Genomic DNA, 24668 nt, shown 5'->3' on the forward strand with positions numbered 1-24668 from the left:
CATAACCTACCCAGAACGAGGCGTGAAAATGGCTCACCTGGGCCCTCAGCCAAGTCGACGACGACTCGTGACCGGACAGAGAATTTCTCTTACCCCCTGAAAACTCGGATTGGCTCCATCCCCAGTTTCTGTTACGTTTCGCCACGCCGCTTGCTGCCGCCGACCATGTCAGATGATCGTGCTAAGTGGGGTTTTTTCATCCAATAATTGTCTGTCACGAGCTGCACCTGCCGCACTGATTGGCTCCCACAGCCGCAGAGCCTTGACGCCTCCCGCGCTAAACCCAACTAGGCCGAAGGGAACCGCGCGCATAGACGCTTAGCTAAGGCGTAGGGAGTAAAAAATGACGATGATGATGTGCTGCTGGATGCTCCACCGGATCTCCACCGTGTGACCGTGGAACGGGGAGGAGGTGCCTGGCCGGATGGTGCAATCATGGCCACCCCTGCGCGCAGCCTCCCCCGGTAACTGCTGGTAACTGCTGGGGGGCGATGTGCTCATCGCCCTTGTATATAAAGGTTTCCCCCCCCACCGCACCAGGTCCCCCGTTCCAGACATACAAAGTGGTCCTGTCCAGAGATTTCTCTTCAAATATCATCCGTCGGCCTGTTGTTTCTGGCTTCGTCCTTGCAAACTTCTGTCTTTGCCTGGTTATGCCTGCTTTGCGTGCATGGGTCATTCTCTAAGCCCGCCAGCCTGTCGCTGTCCATCCCGAGTATACAACTAGACCTACTTCGACCAGTCCTCCATTCTCTTGTGTCAACCCATTGACACCAGTACCACCATCGACAACACACCTCGCTTCACTACACACTCAACACACCATGCCTTCCTCCGTCAACTACCGGGTCATTGAGCCCCATCCCTCCGTCCCTCACTCCTCCCACCCGGCCATCCACACCGCGCGCGGCGGCGCCGGCAATGTCATCAGTCTGAAGAACACCAAGACCACCGACTCGCAGACCGCCACGGGGCCTCCCTCGCTCACCCGTCTGGACTCCAACGTCCCCAGCACCTTCACCTCCGGCCGCGGCGGCGCCGGCAACGTCCACAGCAGCAGCGAGCGCGCCATCTTCAGCTTCGACGAGGAACTCGAGCGCGAGATGCGCCGCGCCGCCCCCGTCTACCACGTCGGCCGCGGCGGTGCCGGCAACATGGTCTTCAGCGACTCCGGCAGCGCCCTCAGCCGCAAGTTCTCCTCGTCCAGCAAGGGCACCACCAGCAGTACCCAGTCGACCGCCTCCATGGCCCGCGACAAGGCCCTGCGTGGTCTGGAGCGCGGCTGGGGCAAGCTGAGGGGGATGGCCTAGGTCCTTCCCTTCTTCAACCACATTCGGTGCTTGTTTACTCTTCTTTCTTTCTCCTATTTTCATCTCTACTCCTCGCTTCAACACCGTTCAGCACCGGCATTGCGATCATGACTCACGACTTGACGACACTAAAAAAAGTTTTGCTGTTTCCGCTGGCGCTTCCCTGGAAGTGCCATTGCCATTCCACACATCATCTATCTCGTTGTAATCCTGTCATCCACATTTCTTGTCCCTTTTGTCCTCCGTTCGACATGGTCGACTTGATACCCCTTTGCCATGCCTAAGTGGCCTTCAATTCGGAACCCTGTCTTCTGGTTTTTACTACCTACCTGCATCTATTGGGTAGTCTGTTACTCATCTGCATACCCTGCTCGCAGGGTTCGTTTCCTGTCATGCCTGATTCTGGAATCGGCAATAGGGGATAGCATTACATGTGCACCTTTTTTTTTTTTTTTTATTTCCTTACCTCTCCATGTATGTTATTAGTTATCACTGGAATTAAGAGGCATCAAGAAGGATTATTCTTCCTCAATTAGTAGCCTAGTTTGAAGTAGCCTGTATGCGCAGGCTCGGCATGCAGCTGGGCTTGAGTTCAAACTACCCGCAATATGCAAGGATCAGATCCCGGTCATTACATTTATATGTAGATCTTCATTCATCTATCCGGTATTTACACGTCACAGCCGCCAATTCATATCCTGAAAGAACAACATGAACAAACAAAAATTCCGTAGGACCAGCGGTCACCAAAGTCTATGCGATTGTCGCTGGTGGTGGAAGAAAACTTCAAAATGGTGTGACATGAGGTGAGCAGGAAGCCTGGCAGATGGTCGTCAGGCAGCAACGGAAGTCAAGGGGAGGATTGTGCGAAATTGCATCACGAGGAAGCGCGATAACGAGGCGTCTGCAGTCGGATTATAGGTCGAAAGAGGGGTATCAATGCTGCTGCTCATCCTGGAACCCAGCAGCCATTCGCTCCGGTCAACTGGGTGACACTTTTTGGCCAGATCACGCGAGGCCCGGCCTCCTCTGAAGGAGCGGGCTCTTGATCCAGCGCATGGGGGCGTCTGTCACGCTTGCATACGTGCAGGGTCTAGGCGAACTTCCGGTGGATGATCTCAGGGTCTTCATGCCATTCATCGGCGCTTACCCACATCTGATATGGCCCAGTCAGTACATGTCCCGAGAGATGTAGATACCCAGTGTAGATCCATGCCAGGATGCAACTTACTTTTCTGAAAGTGCTCAGCCCAGCAAGGATTCCTCCTCCAATCCACGTGGTGTACTTTCGCTCGGCCGGAGCAGAGATTCGAATCTTCATGTCCTCCACAGCCAATCGCTTAATCTCGCGCATCAGTCGGTCCGGGAAGTTCTTGCACAGCGTCGATCCACCGGACAAGACGATGTTGAGGTATAACGATTTGCGCAGGTCCAGATCCGTCCGGGTAATCGCGTCTTGAACAATCTGATGCACACCGGGGTACTCCAGCCCGATGAGTTCAGGGTCGAACAGGATCTCCGGGGCGCGGTAGCGTTCTTGTCCGATCTGTCTTCAGTTAGTTTTCCGATTCCGCACCAATACACGCCAATCAGGCCAACCAGTACCTTGATCTTATGCCCATCGGGCAGCGCATAGTCCACCGCTTTAGTCTCCGACTTGTGATAACTATTCATCCAGTCCTTTTCTTCGCGCTTCGGATCCAGCGACACGTAGCAGACCTTCTCCTTGATCATCCGCACGACCTCCTTTTCCGCACTGGTGTGCAAGACATGCCCGTTCTTGCGAAGCAGCAGCTGCAGCTGTTCCGTGACATCGCGGCCGGCCACATCAATGCGCCGGATGCTGTTGGGGATGGCGAAACCCTCAAACACCGGCACGGCATGCGAGACGCCGTCCCCTGAATCCAGCACCACACCGGTTGTGCGGCCGGACGCGTACAGCGACAGCACGGCCTGGATGGACGTGTACAGGGCGGGCACGTTGAAGGTCTCAAACATGATCTGGGCGGCGGTGTCGCGGTTCTTGCGGGGGTTGAGCGGCGGTTCGGTCAGGAGCACCGGGTGCTCTTCGGGCAGCGTTTTCAGCTCGTTCTCGTACACGTAGTGCCAGATCTTCTCCATGTCGTCCCAGTCCGTCACGATGCCGTGTTCCAGCGGATAGCGGATTTTCAGCAGCCCGCGCAGCTCCTGTGCGCGCTGCCCGATGAAAACGTCGCCTTCCAGACCGCCGGCCATCACCCGCGGGTGTTTTGGTCGCCCAACAAACGACGGGAAGTAGCATGATGGGATTTCCTCTCCTGCGAAACCGGCGCGGATGGTCCCACTGCCATTGTCGATGACGATGGGAGCGTTGTGAAGAGTGGCCTCGGCCATTGTGGGGGGTTGTCTGGAGAGCGATGGGAGTGGATGTTTTGGGGGGAGCGCGCGCTTTGTTGTGAGGCCCCTCGGCCGGGGAGCGAGAAAGACAGGGAGGGTCGTCGGAGAGGACAGAGGACAGAGGCGGAGTCTTCTGGAAGGAGAATTCGGCGACGGAGGGTTGTGAGCGAGAGTGCGTCGGTAGGGAGTGGGAGAGACAGACCGACTACAGTACGGAGAACGGGGAACTTCGCGTGTCCGTCTATCAACACGGGAGGAGCTTGGGCCACCCATCACTCCCGCTATGTACCTACACAGTATACATACACTGCTTTCTAGTTCTTGGAAACTTCTACATCTCTTTTTATATTCAATTGTCTGGTGATATCATAGAAATACCTCAGTGTTTTCTAATACTTTGTCTTCGTCAACACCCTGTTAAGTAGAAGCGTACGTTAGACAGCGCCAGGTAACTATATAGTACTGTAAGGCCATCCGGCCATTGATATCCAGTAATCAGAGAACCTTCTGGTCCTCCATTGTAAAACAAGTCATCATCGCACCCAGAATCATCTCGTGTCGTTGCTGTAAGCAAATAATAGAACCGCATCAATCCAAAAAACCCATCTCGTCCGACATGACCTGCTCCAAAGTTCGAGGCTGTTTACGGTCTGCACTGCGCACAGGCGGCCATGTCAACATCTGAGCCCGCAGATCTTCCACACGGCCAATCGCAGAGGAAATTTTCCTGGGATACAGTGAGCAAGCAATTCGTGACGACCTCTGGGTGAATCGGGACATACTCAACACTGGTGGCAACCACATAGCCCTGCCTTTGGAGCTCGTTCGCTAGTTCTTCCTGGTGGTTGTCTTTGAGCGATTGATTCGGCACAACCAAAAGGGGCACACCCAGCCGCAGTCCTGCGAGGATACTCCCCGATCCTGGGCTCAAGTCAGTTCCTCGGCGCTCAAATACACACGAAACAAGTTCAGGGCATCTTACCTGCATGACTGATGATCAACCCGCCACTGCGACCCTCGGACGTACTCGCCTGTGCTAACCGCATCTCCTTGTCAAGTCCAGCATGGTTAAAATCGAACCCATCGATTTCAATGCCGTGGAGACCTGGGCTGCCTGGGGAGTATCGTCGGAGGCATTCCTCAAAGACAGTCCGGCTGTCTTTGCCATATTGGACCAGAAGGTGGGTGTACCCAGCCTGATGCAAAGCGCTCAGGAATGTCTCCTCCAGCACAGCTTGCACGAGTTGATGGAAAGAAGCAGTAGCTCCCACCGTCACAAAACACAGCTTCATGAGTGAGATTGGAAGACGGTTTGAGCTGTGAAGAATCAACGGCTACTGACCGAGAAGACGCATATCACTGTCTCTCAAGAAATGCACCTGGATAGGACCTATATTGAAGAAAGAAGATGGAAGTCATGGTACAGGTAGTATCATCATCCATAGAGATGTGCGGAAGGCGGTGAGCGGCCCTTTCCCAAACAGGCTTAGCGGGAGTAACCTCCAACTTCCACCGCGAAAAACATCGCCGAATCCTTCCTCCAGCCGACAGATCTTCTGCGCATCCCTCCCCTCACAATGGCCTCCGTTGCACGGTCCCTGGGCCGGTCGGCTCTGTTTCTGGCCCGGAGAGGCCCCATGACTATCCCGTTCCGCTCGTTTGGCGCTTCTCCCTCGCGCCTCCTGCCCGAAGACCCGCCAATTCCGCCTGCTCCCCGGGAACCTCGTCCGGAGGACTTGCCGCCTATGCCGGAGTACTCGCCCGATCTCCTGACCAAGGAGGAGCGCTCCATGTACGAAATGATGTCTCCCGAGGAAAAGGCGCAGTTCGACGCCGAGAACCGTCGCATTGTGGAGGAATTCAACGACCCGGTGAAACGGGCGGCCGCGTTCGCCGAGATTGAGAAATCCGTATCGCAATTGGAGAAGGACGAGCCCATGCGGTTCGAAGATGTGCGCGAGAAACGGGCCGGCTTCTGGGCCGAGGAAGAAGACGATGAGTTCGGTCTTGTGGAGGATGCGGACGAGGACTTTAACGACGACGAAATTACCTCCATGGCCCATGCGGAGGTCGAATTACACCGTGAAATCAGAGAATACGCCCGGATTGCGGCCTGGGATATGCCATTCTTGAGCAGTAAGCATCGCGATATGTTCCCGGATGCGCTTGTCGATCGGTTCGCTAACCGTCTTAGATCTGGCTAAGCCTTTCTCCCTCCCGCCTGAAACGCACCTCCTCCGTTTCCGCTACACCACGTACATGGGCGAGCAGCATCCGGCCGAGAACAAGGTCGTCGTCGAGCTGAGCACCAAGGATTTGACCCCGAAATATCTCTCCGAGGCGCAGCGTCAGACCTTCCTGAAACTGGTCGGCCCGCGGTACAACCCCGACACGGACATTGTCCGCATGTCATGCGAAAAGTTCGCCTCGCGGGCCCAGAACAAGCGGTACCTGGCCGACATCGTCAATGACCTGATTAAGGAGTCCAAAGAAGGCGACGCGTTTGCCGATGTGCCTCTTGATCTCCGCCACCACAAACCGAAGATCAGACACCGCTTCCCCGAGTCGTGGGTGATGACCGAAGAGCGGAAGAAGCAGCTCGAGGCTCGACGAGCGGAAAGGAAGCTCCGTCAACAAGAAGGACAGGGAGTTATCGATGGCAAGACGGTCATTGCCCAGGCCACCAAGAGCCTGCCCTCTTTGAACCCGGCGTTGAACGCCAAGGCCACCGAGGAGCGGGAGAAGGTCGCCGTCAAGGTTTCCGCCAAAGCACAGAAGAAGAGATTACGCTAACGGAAGTATGTCAAGACGGCAGCTGGCTAAGGGATGTATATTTCTGTTTCATGGATGCTTTCTTTTTGTATCTCAAAATATCAGGGCGGCGCATCGCAGGTCATTAGACTTTAACTCAATGTATTATATTTCTTCTTATACCTATTGAAGCATTTCATTGCGTCTCCATCCTTCCTTGACTGCTAGGGTTGTCTTTTGTCGTATGTTCCAATATGGCCCAACCCGGTACTCCCATGCTGGGAACTTACTCTCAAGATAGAACAAATCAGATCTCTGGCTCAGGCAGGTTACGGGTACAATTACTGCTTGTTACTCCCGACATGGATAGACGACGTTGAGGTGGTACTTGCACATGTCACCTGCATCCTGTACAACGTTCTGGATACCCTCACGGAAGAACGTTACGATGTAAGATTGGGGGATGCCTTGTACATCAGAGGTTCGTTTGTACCGCTCACTAGTTTCCTAAAGCAAAAGACGAAGTATAGACAGAATAATTTCCAGCTATAATACACTCCACACGAGTCCATGTAATTAACGACACAAAGGAGATGGGTTAATTAGAAAACATGAACCGAGGGAGACAAGAAGAGAGATTCCACATAAGTGACAAGTGACAAGCGACGCAGGCGGAACCATGACGAACCAAGGATGGCTCTAGTTCAATCACGCGCTGCGGGTTTGTATCCTGGCTCCGTCATATCATATCCATCAAACGAAGATGGTGTCATCCAACAACCGCGAGACTAAGAAAAGACAACAACAAGCAGCCATGACCAGTACACGAAGTGCCGTTCATCTGTGCCACATTTACAGGTAAGCAAGCAAGCACCGTCAAGACAACCTCCACCCATCCCATCCATCGACGACATCGTGTGGTTAGGGGGCATAGGTATATTTAGCATAGAGGTAAAAAAGGGAAAGAAAGGGGCTGGGAGAGCTCATATCTCGTAAGTGAAGTCCGTTTATCATATGTATCATCGACCGCCCTCGTATCGACAGGGAAAGGTCGGAAATCAGAAATCAGTTGGCGAAAGCTGTTCTCGTCTCACCGGAAGATCGTACATAACAAAGGACAAAACCGGACCGCGCGTTACTTGGGGTAGTCCACGGCCATGGAGTAGTAGTCGTCGGAGGAAGATTCGCCAGACCGCTTGCGCTGGGCTTTGTTGCTACCGATCGGCGCGGGCAGCCCTTTGGACTCCTTGTCGCTGTACCTGGTGCGGACGCCGCGCGGACTGGACTCGGACGACAAGGAGGTGCCCGAGTGGTCCGACGGAGACGCGCCACGGACGGGAGAGCTGGAAGACATGGCGCCCTCCAGACCGCGGACCGGGCTTGCGTGGATGGATCCAGCGGTGTCTTTGGAGACGGCGGAGGCCGCGCTGGAGGAGGCGGTGGCATGCGCGTGGTAGGTGCGGAAGGAGTCCAGGTCAGCTTTTTCCAGGCTGACGTCGGACACGGCGCCGTGAGACCGGGGCTGGTACAGACGACGAGACTTGGACGCTTTCTTGGAGCGACCCTGAGTCGGGGGGCCCTCGATGGACGCCGACGCATAGTCCGAGCTGGGCACCATGGTGGGCGGCATGATGGACTGCATGTTGCGGATCATGTCCTCGCGCTGAGTGCGATCGACGTTCTCCATGGACATGCCTTCTCTGGCGTCTGCGTAGTTGAGACTGCCGGCGTTTCTGCCCATGGCGTCCAGGGACGGGTATTCGGGCAAGGGATCAAACGACAGGAGGTCGATCTTTTTGTTTCCGTTCTTCGAGCCGTGTCTCTGGTTTCCGGGTCCTCTGGGCGAGCCAGTGGAGATGTATATGCCTCGGGAATGGCCAGACGCCATGGGGGAGTGGTGGGAAGTGAGATGGTTGCCCGCTTTGTGTTTGGATCCCTTTTCAGCGTCGAAGACATCCATTGTTCCGTTGTGCTCCAGACGAGAAGGGTACTGGATAGATTTTATGGCGCCACGGTCGGCCTCGTCATTCTTCCAGTTCTGAGCATGGGTGATGTGAAAGCGAGGATGCGCATGTCCGTTGGGCAAAAGGCTGGGGATGCCGTATTTCTCGCGATACCAGCGCGGAATGTCACGCAGGCCAAGCTTTTCTAAGGTTCCGGGATCAGTGGGCATCTCGTGCTTATAGAGACATCCTGGGGCTGTAGTTAGAGGGTTTGAATATACATGGTTCACGTCAAGTCTCACCTTGCTGCTGGTAGTCACACTCGCCGTGGCGGATCCAGTAGGAACAGAACTCTTTTTTCGTATTATAGTGACCGCCCTGACAACGAATCAATGTATGTTCACGTCAAATGTGGGAGACGTATGCAAAGCTCACACCTACCTGTCTAGAACCACCGCCACCGCCGTTGTTGGGGACCATCCAGCCGTTGGATGAAGGACTGGCCACGCACCAATTCTGCGCGATACCCTGCTGGAGCAACGCATTGACGGCCATACGCTGGCTCACAGGGGCAGATTCGTCAGCCGCCATCCTCATGAGAGAAGCCTGCAGGTCATAATCGCGAGGGCGGTGGGATGCGGCGTTGGCAGACGAGGGACGGGTCAAGGCTGGCGGCATGCCCTCCACGACGTAAGACTGAGCCCGCGGGGACACTGTTCCCAGGCTGGTCATGCCCTGTGTATCGCTGGGTGAGAGGATGCGAGGCACGCCGCGAATCGAAATGTGCGAGGGAAGATCATCCACGGCGATCAGGGGAGTGAGAGTGCCGTTGGGGCGGGTACAGAAGAACTGGGGACGAAGAGAAGCCATGGTTGATACTCTAAGATTGAGCTCAGCTTGACTTGTTGTGAGTCGTAGTCAGTAGCTGGGAGAAGAGACGGAGAGATCAGTACGAGGGTGGGTGACTAGAGGGAAGATATGGGAGGTGGATGAAGAAGACGACCCACGAGAGGAAGTGGAAGAGAGGGAGGAAGAGAAAGAAGAGAAAAAGAGAGGCGGGGCGAGGAGGAACAGAAGATGAGAAGAAAGACGTCAGTGAAGGGAGCGAATTTGCAGATGGCATCCAAGCCCCGTTGATATCGATTCACTGGCACAGACAGGACTTGTCAGCCTCAGATGTCGGATATTCGCTCACATCCCAGACCAAACCAAGCGAGCAGATTCGCGTCAGATAGTGCATCCAAAGGAAAGAGAATCCTATAGATATATAGGCGGTCCACGTCTAAAAGCGCAAGCAGAAGAAGCCTCCCCGAGAAGTAGACAGGAAAACAACGAGACAAACCCACGAGTCTCTCCGCCCCAGACAACGCACAGGCAAAAGAAACGACAAGAGGAAAAATGTCCTGCACAAGACCAAAAGGGAAAACAATTGGGAAAAGGAGCGCCAAAGTATAAAATGGCCAGTGTTTGTTGGATGATGTTGGTCAGTACAACGTCTGCCCGGATGGCTGCAGCATCCGCTCTGATCTTCAAACACTCGCGTCGCCCGGTCTGTCGCCTCAGATTCCGCTCGACAGTGGCCGCTTTTGTCTCAAGTTGGTCCTGTCGGAGCCACTATCATCGTGCTGCTCCCTTTCGGCCCTTTTCTAGAATATTTGTACCGCTTTTCCATGCGTTGTTGCTCGTTGTCTCCCACGTGGAATCCAGAGGCATCCGTCTCGCGGGAGTACAGACCATGGTGGCTTTGCCGACGGCGTGCTGGGATGTTCTCTGTCTGCCACGGCTCCAGATTCTCACCTGCAGATCCCCTGTCGTCAGATCACTGGCCTGACCTCCTGTTTGAACAGCGGGAAACCATGCACTGTTCCCTCAGCCACACCATTGCGAATTGCCCAAAACAAACGGTGCATGCAGTGGGACAGATGTGGGATGAATTCATACTCTTTATCGACAGTGGTGGATATAACCTTAAACCTTAATGTTCAACATGTGACCACTCTTGTTTCTTATTAAGGTATGGACATTAAAACTGTTGTACACGTGGGCGCCTCTTGCCAGTATTCATCATGGCAATACCCGTCTATTCCTTTTCACCCACCCCATCCTAACGCCTGTTCGCCCCGTTTCGCCTGCAAAAAAGAACAAAGCCTCCTTCAAGATCCAAAAGGATTCGGTGGGAAATATCCGTATTTCGGCCCCCGAATTTGCCGCACCATCGCATCAAACTCCGCCTGCACACTTCTTCCCATGGTTGGCGGTTCAGAACCCGGAAGCCCAATAAGACCCGATCCTGCAGGGGCAGGACCAGCGGCACCAAAAGCCCCGACAGCATTGGGAGCTATACCAGCCAGAGGTGAGATGGCAGGTCGAGTGACCTCCGAAGATCTAGGGATGCTGTCCGTACCATGGCGCCCATCAGAACTAGGAATTGAAGTAGGATACCCGACAGCACTGGGAGCCCTAGCAACCGCAGGATTTTGAACGGCAGGAGACCGAGAAAGCGTAGGAGCCATGGCGGTAGTCGGGACAGTGGGACCCACAGGAGGAACAGGAGAGGTGCCCATGCCAGACATGCGAGCTTGCTGCTTCCGCTGCCTTTGACTCAGATCACCGCGAATACCGCGCAGATACTTTCTAGCCTCCTCAACAAGCCGAGGATCTTCATTGCTGGACTTTAGAGCATGCAGCATCACAGCCACTTGGGTTGCGGATCTTAAATGTGGGCAAGTGCGTGAGATCCCAAAGTGCGCCAGTCCACAGAGACCGCAATGCTCGGCTCCAGCCTTTTTCAACGGGCAAGAGCCAACAGCGTGCTGCTGATTACACGCAATGCAGGCCGGACGATCCTCATTATGTCCATCCACAATCCCAGGACCTCGATCGGGGACGGAGAGCAGGAGGTCTTCATCGGCTTGAGCACGTTGGAAGGGTTGGACTGCATCTGCATTAGCTTTTGTAGAGAATAGATGTGCACATAGAAAGAGAACATACCTTTTGACCTCTTGGCTGGCCGCTCCAAATCGCCAGAAGCCATAGATATACCACCATCAGATTCAGATTCGGACTCAGGTGCATCGGCGGCTCTGAACTCGGTGTCGCTCTCCGCATTACGTTGAACCTTCTGAGGGGATACTTCCGTATCATTACTCACGTAGGTAACGGTCGCCCTCTTTCGCTTCCCACGCCCCAACGTCTCTGCCTTTCTTCTCGCCTCCTCGGCTGCTGCTTGTTCTCGCTCTTTAAGAATCTTCTCCCAGATAGACGGGTTAGCGTCGCGTCCCGAGTCTTCTTCAGCACCTTGCAGGTTATCATCGAGATTGTCGTTCGCCCACACACGAGCGAAACTGAAGTGGGATTCTGAATTCTCATCCAATGACTTGGCTTGTTCTGCTTGACTGCGGTCGAGGAGTTTGTCTACTGACTCAGAGTCGTAATGTACATCTCCCGAATCGTCATCGTCAAATAGCGCCTGAGCTCCATGGCGCAGAATCGATTCTAGATCTCGTCCATCGTCTTCATCGGAGACCATGCGGTCGATAAGCACGTGGTCAAGGACCATCTTCTTCTTGCCGATCTGCATGATCTTTTCTTCCGCGCTGCCGCGGGTCATAAGCTGGAAGACTAGGACTTTGTTTTTCTGTCCAATGCGGTGAGCACGAGACAACGCCTGCATATCCTGGTGCGGATTGAAATCAGGATCCATGATGATCACGGTGTCTGCAGTGGCCAGATTAATGCCGACACCTCCTGATCTGGTGGACAACAGAAAGGCAAAGTATGGCGAATCCTCGGCATTGTATTCGTCGATCATCTTTTGTTTTTCGAGGGAGGTCATCCTTCCATCAAGACGGCGATGCCGTAAACCGAGTCCATCGAGAAAATCTTCAATAATGTTGAGGTTGTCCAAAAACTGGCTGAAGATAAGCACCCTGTTTCCCCGCTGATGGAGCTTCGGAAGCATCAATTCCAATAATTTCAATTTGCCGGCTGCGTCTACCAAACGTCGAAATGAAGCAGCAGGATCACCGGTCCGTTCTTCGATAGCCTCGCTATAAACGAACGGATGACACAAGCATTTGCGCAGCTGCATAAGTATGTTGTTCAGATTATGGCGCTCCGCTTGCTTCAGCTCTGTTCCGCTTCTCTGGAAAATGGCCTTTATCAACAGTGGGTTCTTGGCCAAGATGGATTTATAAAGCTTTTTCTGAACCACAGACATCGAGACGGGGACGATGATTTGAACCACCGGGGGCAGAAATGTGAGGACCTGCGCCTTCGTACGCCGTAGGAAAAACGGCCGGATCATATTATGCAACTCGGGGATATTTTCTTTCGATAATACCCCGTATTCTTCCTCTAGCTCCTCTGCCTTCATTGTGGGGTCGCAAAATTGGAGAAGGTTGAAAAGTTCTCTCGTATTATTTTGCAAAGGCGTGCCAGTGAGCAAGATTTTAAACGGGAATTTGATCCGAGATAGTGCTTCGTACAGTTGGGATTTGTCGTTCTTCAGGCGTTGACCTTCATCAACGATGAGACCCGCCCAAGGGATCCTGGACAATACTCTGCGTGAAGCATCGTCAACCATGGTCTCATATGAAGTCACGACGACGTGACATCTCAGATCAGAGTCCCCGTCCGCAAACATCTCGTATTCCTGAGCGAGTTTCCGTGCGGTCGATGAACCGTAATAGGTAACCACACGAATCGAAGGCACCCATTGTTTGATCTCCTTTCGCCAATTGGGGCATGTGGAATTCGGCACGACGACAAGGAAAGGCCAGCACTTATGGTCCTGGATCAGAGTTGCAAACAGGCCAATAACTTGTATGGTCTTCCCCAGGCCCATCTCGTCCGCAAGAATTGCATTCTGCTGTTTGTACCACATGTAGTACAGCCAGTTCATGCCATCTTTCTGATAATCCATGATTTCGCCGCCCGTCATTATGTCCGGCTGGCTATCCCTGGCTAGGTTCTTCTTGAAGTTTTGCTTCCTGACCAGGGAGAGGTGCTTTTTCAGCGAATCAGCGGCAGGGGTAGAGACATAATCCCTACGAACAAAATCTTCGTAGGCGGCCTTGAAATCACTCCATCTCTCCGTGTCGTTAGGATCCGGTGGCTCCTCCCACACGGACTCCTCGTACGGTAAGCCTTTGAACTTCACAAAGGCCTTGGCGACTTGGTCAATCCGCGCTAGGTCGGCTTCATAGCTCTCATGGGAGCCGTCATCATCTGAATACTGCACATCAAAAACAATATCCACTCGCAAGAAGCTATCGGGAACAGCCTCTTCCTTAGTCATTCGTGGGGCGTCGCTCTTCTCTGACCTGTAGAAGGCGCGGCGCATGGCCCCTTTTACAACTCCAAAAACCCAAGTTCCAGGCATCCACGTTGTCTGCCTATAAGACATATCCTTCCACTTAATGAGGTATTCTTTCTGTGACTCCGGGATGTCTTCTGCAATAGATCCAGGAGTGAAATTCTTGGGATCACTTGGGCGCCAAGCAACCATGGCCGCGACTTCACCCGGGGCCGAGGAGCAGTCTTGACATTGCCACGTGGACTCGTACGGGTCAGGACAATGTTCGAAGTGAAAGGCCCGATGACAGCCAATGCAGCGGAAGAGTAGGTTGTCGACGTTGTTAATACGGTCACTGTCTACTTGTGTGGCTGGGTCGCTTCCCCCATTGTCCTGACGCAGCTGTTGCTCTTGTTTCGGAGTTAGACGCTCTCGAAGGGGCTCAGACATGTTCCCTTTGACATTGCAGACGGCACAGAAGCCCTGATGAGGCGAAGAAGAGTCTTTTTTATGACCAACACCGAGACAGCGACGGCATTGTAGGAGAAACAAGTCGTCAGCAACCTTGGTAACAAGGTGCTCGCGAGTTGCTCGAGGCCCAAGACATTGCTGGTGGAAAGCACTGGTGCATCCCTGACAAAAGACCAAGGGTCCCTTTGCATTGTAGTCATCCCCCTGGCCATAGCAAACTTCACATGTGCTTCGATGGCGTTGTCTGAAGGCATCTTTATGTGGTATTCTGCGGAAGACTTCCCTCGCGCCGAAGAACTTGGTTGTCCTTGAGGACTCTTCATTTTCGGATATGTCGTCTTCAAATCTTTCGCGCAAGTTGCCTCGAAGGGTTTTGCGCTGTCTAGTCGAGAACCGTGTCCCCTTTGGGGCGTAACCTCCGTCGATGTCTGGGGTGCTCGATAGGGATTTTCGAGGCCGACCGCGCCTCAACCGCCGCTTCTTCGGTGCGGCAGAGGAGATGACATCGTCACTAGATTCGTCGTCAGACAGCCCCATATCGCTCCCCATCCTGTCAAAAAAGCTTGTAAAACGAGTGTTCTTTGCTCTGGTGGAGCGCCTCCTGCTCGCACGCGATTCATCCTCTGAGGACTCCAATTCCTCGCTAGAGGAAGGCGCTGTCGGTTCAGAAGCAGACAAAATGCTGTAGGTTTCTTCAGCGTTCTGGAATCGAGCCAAAGCTTCAGGGCCATTATCGAGGGTCTCAAGTCGCGAGGATGGCATCTAGAAGAAGGGAGCGTTAGTAAGAGAAATGAGTAGAAAGTAAGAAAAGTAAAGGAGGCGTGCCATTTCCACTTCACCACTTTTCAGTTTAACCACGTAGGAGTCTGTGTCCTCGGCCTCCTGTAGGACACAGCGTACATCGAAGTGGCCAGGGAGCCACTCATACTCATCGGCATCAGAGATCGAAGGCGGCTCAACCGCCACCACCCGTGATACCACTGCATCCTGCTCTTCCGGAGAATCCTTCTGTGACTCGGACTTTGATGTGGAAAATAAGTCGGTCATGAGCTGCTTGTCAAGAGCACTTGACCCTTCAGAATCCATAGTCGGGGCAAGATTCTCCTGCAATGTGAAGGGAATTTGTCCGCAGAGGTTAGATCATAACAAAGGAATGAATAAAGGAGCGACAAAAGACATCAGAGAGAATTTGACCAGGTAGTGACATGCTTCCTGAGACAGAAGTGAGTTAGAGATCGTAGTGAAGGTTGAATTTCCCAATCTCGTAATATTGCGCCGATCCCAAGACGCGTTTCTGGTGTTTCACGCGCAAAAGCCCCGGAACAACATTATCGCGGTTATCTTATCAGCCTCCGCCTAAAAAAGAAATCCCAGTAGAGCTGCGCATTTACGTAGACCTTCGATCATCCTTCATCCAGGCACCGCCGCTGGTCTGCTCTGGTTTGCAATGTCTCTTCCTCTTCAGTTACTCAGTTTTCGATCTCATTGGCGACACTCACTGGTTTCTCTCCCCCGCCACAGTAACGTGAGATATGCCTCCCTCAATTCCGCCATTGGTCGCGGTATTCGCAAGAGCCGGAATGTGGACGATCACCCTCCATCACGGGGCGCTTTGAAAGATAGAGATGACCGGCATCGATGGAATAGAGATTCTAGATCGAGGTTTTCTAAACGCGACGCTCCCGATGAGTCATATGGCGAGGAAGATTTCGACGAAGACGAGTTTATCAAAACAGGCAACTTTCGCGCATTACCCCGTGAACACCAGCGATTTCAGAACAGCGCAAAACCTTTCAAGCCGAAGCCATATTCCCGGAAAGAAGACGTCCCTCAAAATACATCTGAGGACCTCCATCCGAAGCGACGGTCTCCCAAGCAGCCACATCACCGTTACACGGACAAGGTCCCCGAACGGGTGAAATCCAATGTCTCTGTCCCAGACTCCATGCCTTATACCACCCCTGCATCACAGTTCCTCTATGGCACGAGTGCAGTCGAAGCTGCACTACGATGCGGTCGGCGTCAGCTCTACAAACTATATCTCTACCAGGCTGCCGACGAACCACTTAGCCCAGCGAAAGTTGTGCTGCGAAAATTGGCCCTGTCGAAGGGCATCCCCGTCAAGATGGCCTTTGCAGGCTGGGATCGGCTGTTTGACAAGGTTAGCATGGGTCGAGCTCACAACGGCTGTGTCCTGGAGACATCCCCTCTTCCGAGGTTGCCCGTGAAAAGCTTGTTAGAGGCTTCACCTGCGGACGATCGCTTCTATGTGGAATTGGCTCCCCAATCCCGTGAAGAAGCAGTTGTAAATGGCACGAATAACCAGATCACGATCAACCACTCGCAACTCAGGAGGAGATACCCTGTTGTTGTGCTGCTTGATGGCGTGGTTGACCCAGGAAACCTCGGCGCCATCATTCGCTCTGCGTACTACCTTGGAGTTGACGCGATTGTCTTTGCAGGCCGGAACTCGGCACCATTATCGGCTACAGCAGTCAAGTCCTCTGCAGGTGCGGCGGAGAACATGACCCTGTTACAAGTCAGCAACGAGGTGGACTTCATTCGACGATCCAAAGCTGCCGGGTGGCGATTTTACGCTGCTGACGCTCCTAGCTCTGCCTCTAAATACATTGATCCCTCCTCTGTGACCAACAACCAAGACGGGGACAAGTCGAAGGGAGGCTTCGGTGATGCACCAAGTGTCATAATGCTTGGGAGCGAGGGAGACGGGCTGAGCTCTCATATTCGCTCACACGCTGATGCTATCGTGAGCATTCCCGGAAGCAGGCTTGGTGGTGACCTTGGCCTCGAGTCTGACCCAGCGAGGGTGGATAGTCTCAACGTGAGTGTCGCAGCAGCACTTTTGATGGAGATGTTCTTGCGCGGACCTCTTGCTGTGGCTGAAGTGCCAGCGAAAAGACATTCTCGGTGAATGATAAGTTATGCATGTCTAAAATGACCTAATACTGTAATATATTCCCTGTACATAAACACAAAAGCCACTCATAACATATACTCTCCTGAATCCAATGTCACATGCTCAAGCATGAGCATCAAGTCCTACTTCAGTCCTGCCGCTTGCGCGACGCCGAATCGATCACCGCTGATATCGAAGATCTATTGAACTTTCAGTCAGCAGGTGTAGACGCCACCGCTTATAATCATGACCATACCGCATAGACACCTTCGAGGAAATTAGCGCCAAGGGTATCCAGCTGTCCATGTCCACGGCTCTGGATCCCTCCGTACATGTATCCGGGCTTAGCCTCAGCAAATGCCAAATTCTCTTTGAACATGGCAACCAATCGTCCTTCTATGTCCAACTGGAGACAAGGTCGCTGGTCCACCGGCACATTAGACGGAAAGATGAATCCCTGGCATTCACTATCATAGAGTGCTCCTGGAATAGCATCGTAGATAGCCTGGCATGCGGTATCGTCAAGTAATGTTAGCGGGGCACTGATGTCGGGCATCGCATCGTTCATCGGACGGTCGATGACCTTCTCTCCAACGACAGCAGAGGTGGATTCGAATTTCCAAAAACCGCTGGTACTATCGACTTTGGCGTAATGAATATCTTCCGTGCAGTCTGCAAGGACATCCTGGTCAATATGCCCGAACGAACAGAATGGTTTAGAGCGGCCCCAGGAGCCTAGTTTCACTGTGAAAAGCTTCGCGCTCGGTGGGAGATCAGCTTGACCCCGGATGCTGTCCGCGACATCGCGCGTATCCGACGAAGCAGATTGGAGTGATAGTCCTAAAACTCCGTCTCCTGAGAATTGATCATATTCGGATGACATCTTGCTTGCCAGCTTGATCTCCTGGTTCTTGATCGTCACATCACCCAAAGTCACGTTGTCAATGCCGATTGGCCCAGATATCGATGATCTATCCGGTCCTAGCATCTGCCAGGGCCATCGGTTGGTGGGTTGAAATGTCGAGGATTTCGAAGGATCGAAAAAGTGATGACCCTCAGCTTGCGGTAGTTCTGAAGAGCGGACCTGTTAGACATTAGAGTTTGTTTTCCCATGCTGTATGCATCAAATAGCATAGAGAACCTCACCCATAGATCAGGAGAGGCAGTGTCGGGGACCAAATGCACTGTTTGTGGTGGTGCACCAATCTGCACAGGCAGAAAGCACGGGGCGTCCTGCTGTATATCATCCGCCCCCGCTGCTTCTATTTGGCCGTCTGGGAGATGCTTCTGTATCACTTGTCTGAAGCTAGCTCGGCCACCGACCGGCTTGTCCGAGAAAGGGCGGCCAGTCTGGTGCAGGGTATGACCGATGGAATATGGGCCTTCTTTTGTAGGACGGATCCGGTACTTGCGCATCAGATGGACATACGATTTGATGCCAGATTTCTGATAGTTGGGATTCGGAATGAGGTAAAGTTTGGACGCCATGGTGATATCGATTGTCTGTGTGGCCAATGTTGAGAACTGCCAGGTATTCTCAGTTGATGGTTATAGGGAGAGCTGGTAACTGCGGGGATGTCTGTAACATCCGGACGCGTATACATGCCTGGACGAACCAAGTCCACCATTCCACCTTCAGCTATTGCTAGCCCACGATCGCCCTAAGAGTGGACCGTGAAACATTAGCAAGTCGAGAAGATGATGTTTATTCTCTAGTAACCCCTAGCAGACTATTGCTCTTTGGCTGCTGTAGTAGAACAAACATCCCGGTCGTGCTACAGCGAAACATCCAGCTTGGTCATCTCTAGAAACAAAGCATAATAAATAAAGTAGGTAGTATTGATTGTGTTACAAAGAATAGAATGAACAACGAATATGAATCATAAACTGCGCACAACATAGCATCTATCAGCCAACGCCAGACCGACAAACATAGAACAATAAGCCAACCCCTTCCACGACCGATTCCTTTCCCAACCAGACGACAGGAACCCATAACACTTCCATTGTGAGAGACCACGAATCCAGGTCCTCACTTTTTCCGAGACTTGGACTTTGGCGCCGGGTTCGATGACACGCTGGCTGCCCGCGATGTCGACGTGGAGTTGGCCTTACTGCCACCTTTCACAGCTTTAACCTGCTTATTCTGTGGAACGGCGGAAGCTTGGTCAGTGGATGGTAAAGACAAATGAAACCGGGCGACAGAAACTTACCACGGCACCGCTCTTGCTCTTCTTCTTCGCTGGCGCTCCATCATCATCGTTCTCAACATCGTCATCGTCCCGGTCGCGTCCACGGCCTTTGCCGGCCTCGCCGTTTGCCTTTCCATCAGGGGCCTCAAATTCTTTGGCGACAGTGTTCAGCAATGTCGTGCATCGACGTCCGATCTCAACAGGGGTCCGGCTGAGGAAGAACCAGTCAAAACGGAAGAGCGGGGACTCGCGGATCTCGTCGCGGATCTTCTCATAAAGTCCCTCCCCGTCGACTCCATACTTGTCCAGCATGACCAGCAAGAATCGGTCTTCCTCTTCAGTATACACCTTCTTGTTGGTCGTCGACACTGTGTAGTTGATCTTGAGTTGCTGGAGAGGGACACGATACATTTGCATCTTCTTGCGAAGCATCTTGCGCTGGTGGTTCATCTTGCGCAGCTTCTCCTCCCCTTGCTCAATGACACGAAGATACTTGGGGTAGTCTTGGATCTCGGTGTATCGCTTCCAGAAGACTTGCGCATATGCTTCCACTTCGTCAGGGTCTTTGCTGTCCACTTCGGTCGCGATACCCTCGTAGTCAGTGCGACCAAACTTGGCAGAACCATTGATAAACTGTTGGAAGTCACGGCGGTTCCATGTTGCGAAACCTTCTTCGGACATCTTTGCTTTCAGGGCCTGCTCTTCCTCAGTCAGGGGAACGGCGTTGTCGATCTCTTGTTGTTCCAAATCCCGTTCTGCCTCACGTTCACTGAGCTCTTCTTCGGGTCCTTCAGGAAGTGGGACTTTGTAACCAATCTCCTTGTGGAAGTACGCGGTTTCCTTGTCCTGAAGATCCTGCAAGCCAGGAGGGAAGAACTGCCAGTCATGAACATTAACCTGCTTGGGCGCACGAGGAACCTTGGGTTTGGGATCAGCAGTTCTTCCACCAGTCGCCAGGGCCTGGCGATAGTACTTGTCGATGGAGTAAAATTGCTCTTTCCGCTCACGCTTTGCCGGGTTGATCCAGGTGAGGCCGATGTCTTTTTTGCGGTCCGTAAAGTCTTTGCCGTTCCATTCGTACGCATTTTCCGAACTGAACTTCTGTAGATCATCGATACCCAGCTTTTCGTACTTCTTGTTGAGTTCCGCCGTGCGTTCCTCGCCCTTGCGCAGGATCGCATCGATGTCATCTTCAGAAATTTGCTTCTCGGTAGTAAGGGGTCCCGTCGATCCTTGTGTGCTGAAAACATTGGCTGCTCCGTGCTGAATCATTCCCAAGAGCTCTTCCTTGGAAGCAGCATTTTTGGTCTGCTGTTGGGCACGGCCTTGCTGGATAACGAGTTGGTCCAATCTCAACTTCTGGGCCGCCCGCTCCAGGACCTTTTCTTCGATTGCATTTTCCGTGACAAACCGGAAGACCACTACCTGCTTCGTCTGACCAATGCGATGGGCGCGATCCATGGCCTGAAGATCAGCCTGAGGATTCCAATCGCTGTCGTAAAGGACAACGATATCCGCGGTTGTCAGGTTGATACCCAACCCTCCTGCTCTGGTTGTGAGAAGGAAAATGAACTTGTCCGAACCAGGCCGGTTGTAGTCGTCAATCGCAGCGATGCGGTCCTCGTGGGCAGTCGTTCCATCTATACGACAGTAATTGTACTCCCTAAACACACAGTAATCTTCCAATATATCAAGGACACGGCTCATTTGCGAGAAGATAAGGACACGGCTGCCTTGCTTCTGCATGCGGCTCAGAAGTTTATCAAGAATGACCATCTTGCCCGCATTGTACACGAGATGCTCATCTGTTGTATAAGGGGGGCCGGGTTCAGCCCCCTCGAAGAGGTAGGGGTGGTTGCAACATTTCCGAAGCTGCATGACAATGTTCAACAGGCGGGTCTTCGATTCCCGCTTTCCGGCAGCACCATTCACAGCGTCGATATCCTTCTCAAGGATCTTCTGGTACCACTTCACCTGCATCTCTGACATGGGCACATACAGATTGACCTCTTTCTTCGGGAGCAAGCTTTTCTCGACATCACTCTTGACACGTCGCAGCAGGAAGGGTCGCAGGACACGGTGAAGTTGTTGCACAACAGTGTCCTGGTCGGAGTCTTGACTGGAAAACCACTGGTCAAAGGCTTCCGAGTCGCCAAAGACATCAGGCAGAAGGAAGTTCAGAAGCGCCCAAAGTTCATGCAGGTTGTTCTGAAGCGGGGTGCCAGTAATCAGCAGTCTGTTCCGAGAGTGGAAAACCCGGATGATCTGGGAAAGAGAGGACTCTTCGTTCTTGATACGGTGAGCCTCATCGATGATGATATACTCCCAGGCAAACTTCTTAAGATGCGACTTTTCGCGAAGAACCATTTCGTAACTTGTGATGCACACATCAAAATCTTCGTCCAAGAGACGTTCGTTGATGAGTTTATGGCGCTCTTCCTTGTCGCCCTGGAGGACAAGGACATTAACCTCGGGGGTCCACTTCTGGAATTCGCGCTTCCAGTTATCGAGAGTGGATTTGGGAACCGCAACAAGATGCGGACCGGGAATATCGCAGACATGTCTCAAATACCCCAGGAAGGAGATGGTCTGCAGAGTCTTGCCCAGACCCATCTCGTCTGCCAGGATACCCGAAATTCCGTTTTCATGTAGGGAAACCAGCCAGTTCAGACCGGCGATCTGATAATCACGCATTTCGCCGTTGACAAAGGGAGGAGACTCCCGAAAGACCGTTCCGGTCTCGGCCCCGCTCTTTTCGTCCTTGAGTAGTTCTGCATCTTCCTCTTGTTCGGTCCTGCGACGTCTTTCACCACCCGCACCTCCTGATCGGGACGATCCTTTCTTAGCTTTTGCCTCTTCGGCGGCATTTTGTCGGTCTATTTCAGCCATGATCTCTTTGATGCGCGGGTTCGGATTAGTCTCGATGAAGTGGCGGAACAGATCGGTAAGTCCCAGTAGATAGCGAAATCGGCGGATAGAGTCCTCTTCCTGTAGGCGCGTTATTGTGAGTTACAGGGCCTTGGGGGTGAGGGGGGCGTCTGCTTGCGGCTCGTACCTTGGATTCATCCAGACGACCATGTTTCTTGCCCAAAACACTTTTTCTCAAGTGAAAAGCTTCCGATCGTCTTTTCCGGCCATCCATTGGGACTGTGTCGCCTGCAACACTGCTAGCTGTGGTATTCGGGTTCGTGTCCGAATCCTGGATCGCGTTAGTTTGGTCCTGACGTAGGGGTGGCAGACAGTGAGCTGTACCGTGTAATCTGGAGTTTCCTGATAGCCCTATTTATTTAGTGACTGTTAGTTCCGGGCTCCTTCCGTTCCTGCGCGGAGCTAGGAAGACGTGTGGGGGATAGTTGTGTAATTGGGCCTCACGTACCGTCATCGGCGCGTCTGCATTATCCACGGGCACCGAGGTGACCGGCTCCTCATTCGCGTCTGTCATAGGGGTATCGGCCTGCGACGGCGTATCTGAGTCTGGAACTGGCGCCATGATTGTTCACGGCGCACCGAGCGCGAACGGATTGTGGTATAGATGATTGGTTGCGCACACCCTAGAGAAGTGCCGAAACGCGATGGGAGCTTAATCGTATGGAAGGGAGAACGCGATAAGGGTTGCGGATGTTGCAGCGATGTGGGCGGAGTCAAAAGCGCTTGGGGTTGAAGATTCGGGATGCGATGAGGCGACGGCGAGAGGAAACAATCGCGGGACGGAGGATGAAAGGAGGAGAAAGAAATCAAGAAGCCGTGGAAGCGTCAGTCGCGCTGGGATGGCAAGGGCAAATGGAATTTCGGCGGAGCAGCGCGGCCATCCCACGCGCTGATTGGACGGGAGACGCGAAGAGGTGCGGCTGAGTCATCAGCCGTCCGGAAGAGCAGTTTCCCCGCGAAGTGGGTCACGTTACCGGGTCAGAAGCAAAGTGAAGTAGCAGGAATAATCACCGGAGCATCATCAACCCAAAGAGCGAAAAAAATCCCACCTCCGTTTGTTCGGGACTCGACCCTACCTCGTTCCCTTACACTCTCTTCGACCTCTTCCGTTCTACAAACAGCCTATCTGGCTCCTCAAGCTTCTCATTTCTTCTCTCTCTTCCCCCCACTTTCGATCTCCGTTTGTCCCTGCCACCGCAGAAGCACGGTTCACCTCACCCCTCCTAAGCAGCACTGCCTTCGCCTTCCACTTGTCCAAGGGTTTAGGAACAGCTGCTTCTCCTGCAGCATTTTGGGATATGGACTCCATGAGATCATTGAATACTTCGCTCCCGAGCTCGACACCTCGTTCACAACCTCCTGAGCAACTCCTGCAGTCATTCAAAGCGGCGGCGTTGTCTGTCACCAACCTCTACAAGAATGCCGTCTACGAACAGTCACAGGCCAAACAAGCGGGCTACCAAGAGGCCATCGAAGATCTTCTGCAGTTTCTAGACAAAGAGAACCTTGGTTTGGGTGATGGGGAAGGTTGGAAAGTTCGTCAATGGGCCACGGAAAGAAGTGACGGAACTGCTCTTCCTAGTGATGACGAGGGCGAGAAGCAGGCGCGGAGCACGCCCCCTTTGGCAACCCGCAAGGACCATCATGAGTCGGAATCTACACGACAGCCTTCCAAGCCGACGTCTGATGACCCAGCCCCGCAGCAGTCGACACCCCCGCCGATGAACGAACCCGCTGTCTTCACTTTCACCGCTGGCCCAACATTCCCATCGCTAGGAGAGTCGGATATCGATATGCAACCCTCGGAAGGTCTGTCCAATGCTACTCAGGACGGTGCTCCCGTCAGTGTATCTGTCTTGTCCCGGAACCCTCGACAACCGAACCGCCATAACAACCTGTCCCGAACCACCGCGCGAAGCTCGACACGAGAACCCTCTGCAGGAATGGGTTCCAAGCGGAAATTCACGGTTCCCGACTTCTTCGATCTATCCGGACTGGGGAATCGAGATATGTTTGGGGGCGGCAAACGCGGCCGCTTCGCCTAGAGAATATATTATCGACGATTGGACGAGCATATTATTCTTAAAGTCACGCAGCGGTTGATGTCATTGTTTTTCTTTTTTGTTCCCCAACTGGAGGTCTCGGTGCATTTAGTGGGAGTATCGCATGTGGTGTTGCGTTTCCGTCTGCTTTTATTTCTTGATGCATCCTGTTCTTTCACTATTTCCCCTTCTTTTTTCTTTACTGGGTTTAAATTTCATAGAGGTTATCAGACATGGTGATACCCGGTGGGGAGCTGTTGCACTACTTGCATCGTATACGTCTTTGCTTATTAACTTGCATATAACTCCTATACACATATTTCCTTTGGATGCTTTCTTCCGTTTCAACGCCGCCAGGCTTCGAACGAATGCATGGACCTGATATAATACAAATGATCGTAATGAAGGGTATCAGTTGAGCGCCCTGTAGATTCCCATGCCC

General features: G+C 53.0%; 9 protein-coding genes across 9 annotated transcripts; 4 read left to right on the forward strand and 5 right to left on the reverse strand.

The window, feature by feature from the left end:
* Positions 1-824: 824 nt before the first annotated feature.
* ATEG_03221 (DUF3602 domain-containing protein) lies at positions 825-1310 on the forward strand (the record flags this gene model as incomplete). The annotated part of the gene is made up of 1 exon (XM_001212399.1): positions 825-1310. One exon carries the CDS (start codon positions 825-827, stop codon positions 1308-1310), a length of 486 nt encoding a protein of 161 aa, XP_001212399.1.
* Positions 1311-2403: 1093 nt separating this feature from the next.
* On the reverse strand, positions 2404-3683 carry ATEG_03222 (actin-related protein ArpA; the record flags this gene model as incomplete). The annotated part of the gene is made up of 3 exons (XM_001212400.1): positions 2404-2466; positions 2542-2856; positions 2916-3683. The coding sequence occupies 3 exons, from the start codon at positions 3681-3683 to the stop codon at positions 2404-2406; spliced, it is 1146 nt and encodes a 381-aa protein (XP_001212400.1).
* A 1580-nt stretch (positions 3684-5263) lies between these two features.
* On the forward strand, positions 5264-6479 carry ATEG_03223 (mitochondrial 37S ribosomal protein mS35; the record flags this gene model as incomplete). The annotated part of the gene is made up of 2 exons (XM_001212401.1): positions 5264-5822; positions 5881-6479. 2 exons carry the CDS (start codon positions 5264-5266, stop codon positions 6477-6479), a joined length of 1158 nt encoding a protein of 385 aa, XP_001212401.1.
* A 1093-nt stretch (positions 6480-7572) lies between these two features.
* On the reverse strand, positions 7573-9250 carry ATEG_03224 (uncharacterized protein; the record flags this gene model as incomplete). The annotated part of the gene is made up of 3 exons (XM_001212402.1): positions 7573-8636; positions 8683-8758; positions 8822-9250. 3 exons carry the CDS (start codon positions 9248-9250, stop codon positions 7573-7575), a joined length of 1569 nt encoding a protein of 522 aa, XP_001212402.1.
* Positions 9251-10533: 1283 nt separating this feature from the next.
* Positions 10534-15233, reverse strand: ATEG_03225 (putative chromatin remodeling complex subunit (Chd3); the record flags this gene model as incomplete). Its single annotated transcript, XM_001212403.1, has 3 exons — positions 10534-11321; positions 11372-14909; positions 15048-15233. The coding sequence occupies 3 exons, from the start codon at positions 15231-15233 to the stop codon at positions 10534-10536; spliced, it is 4512 nt and encodes a 1503-aa protein (XP_001212403.1).
* An 859-nt stretch (positions 15234-16092) lies between these two features.
* ATEG_03226 (uncharacterized protein) lies at positions 16093-16795 on the forward strand (the record flags this gene model as incomplete). Its single annotated transcript, XM_001212404.1, has 2 exons — positions 16093-16657; positions 16761-16795. The coding sequence occupies 2 exons, from the start codon at positions 16093-16095 to the stop codon at positions 16793-16795; spliced, it is 600 nt and encodes a 199-aa protein (XP_001212404.1).
* Positions 16796-17308: 513 nt separating this feature from the next.
* On the reverse strand, positions 17309-18552 carry ATEG_03227 (uncharacterized protein; the record flags this gene model as incomplete). Its single annotated transcript, XM_001212405.1, has 2 exons — positions 17309-18148; positions 18388-18552. 2 exons carry the CDS (start codon positions 18550-18552, stop codon positions 17309-17311), a joined length of 1005 nt encoding a protein of 334 aa, XP_001212405.1.
* Positions 18553-19096: 544 nt separating this feature from the next.
* ATEG_03228 (putative SNF2 family helicase/ATPase) lies at positions 19097-22746 on the reverse strand (the record flags this gene model as incomplete). The annotated part of the gene is made up of 4 exons (XM_001212406.1): positions 19097-19210; positions 19278-22244; positions 22312-22476; positions 22633-22746. 4 exons carry the CDS (start codon positions 22744-22746, stop codon positions 19097-19099), a joined length of 3360 nt encoding a protein of 1119 aa, XP_001212406.1.
* A 745-nt stretch (positions 22747-23491) lies between these two features.
* On the forward strand, positions 23492-24229 carry ATEG_03229 (uncharacterized protein; the record flags this gene model as incomplete). Its single annotated transcript, XM_001212407.1, has 1 exon — positions 23492-24229. One exon carries the CDS (start codon positions 23492-23494, stop codon positions 24227-24229), a length of 738 nt encoding a protein of 245 aa, XP_001212407.1.
* Between the last annotated feature and the right edge of the window lie 439 nt (positions 24230-24668).

The sequence above is a fragment of the Aspergillus terreus genome, genomic scaffold (assembly GCF_000149615.1).
Source record: "Aspergillus terreus NIH2624 scaffold_4 genomic scaffold, whole genome shotgun sequence".
Taxonomy (NCBI): Eukaryota; Fungi; Ascomycota; class Eurotiomycetes; order Eurotiales; family Aspergillaceae; genus Aspergillus; species Aspergillus terreus.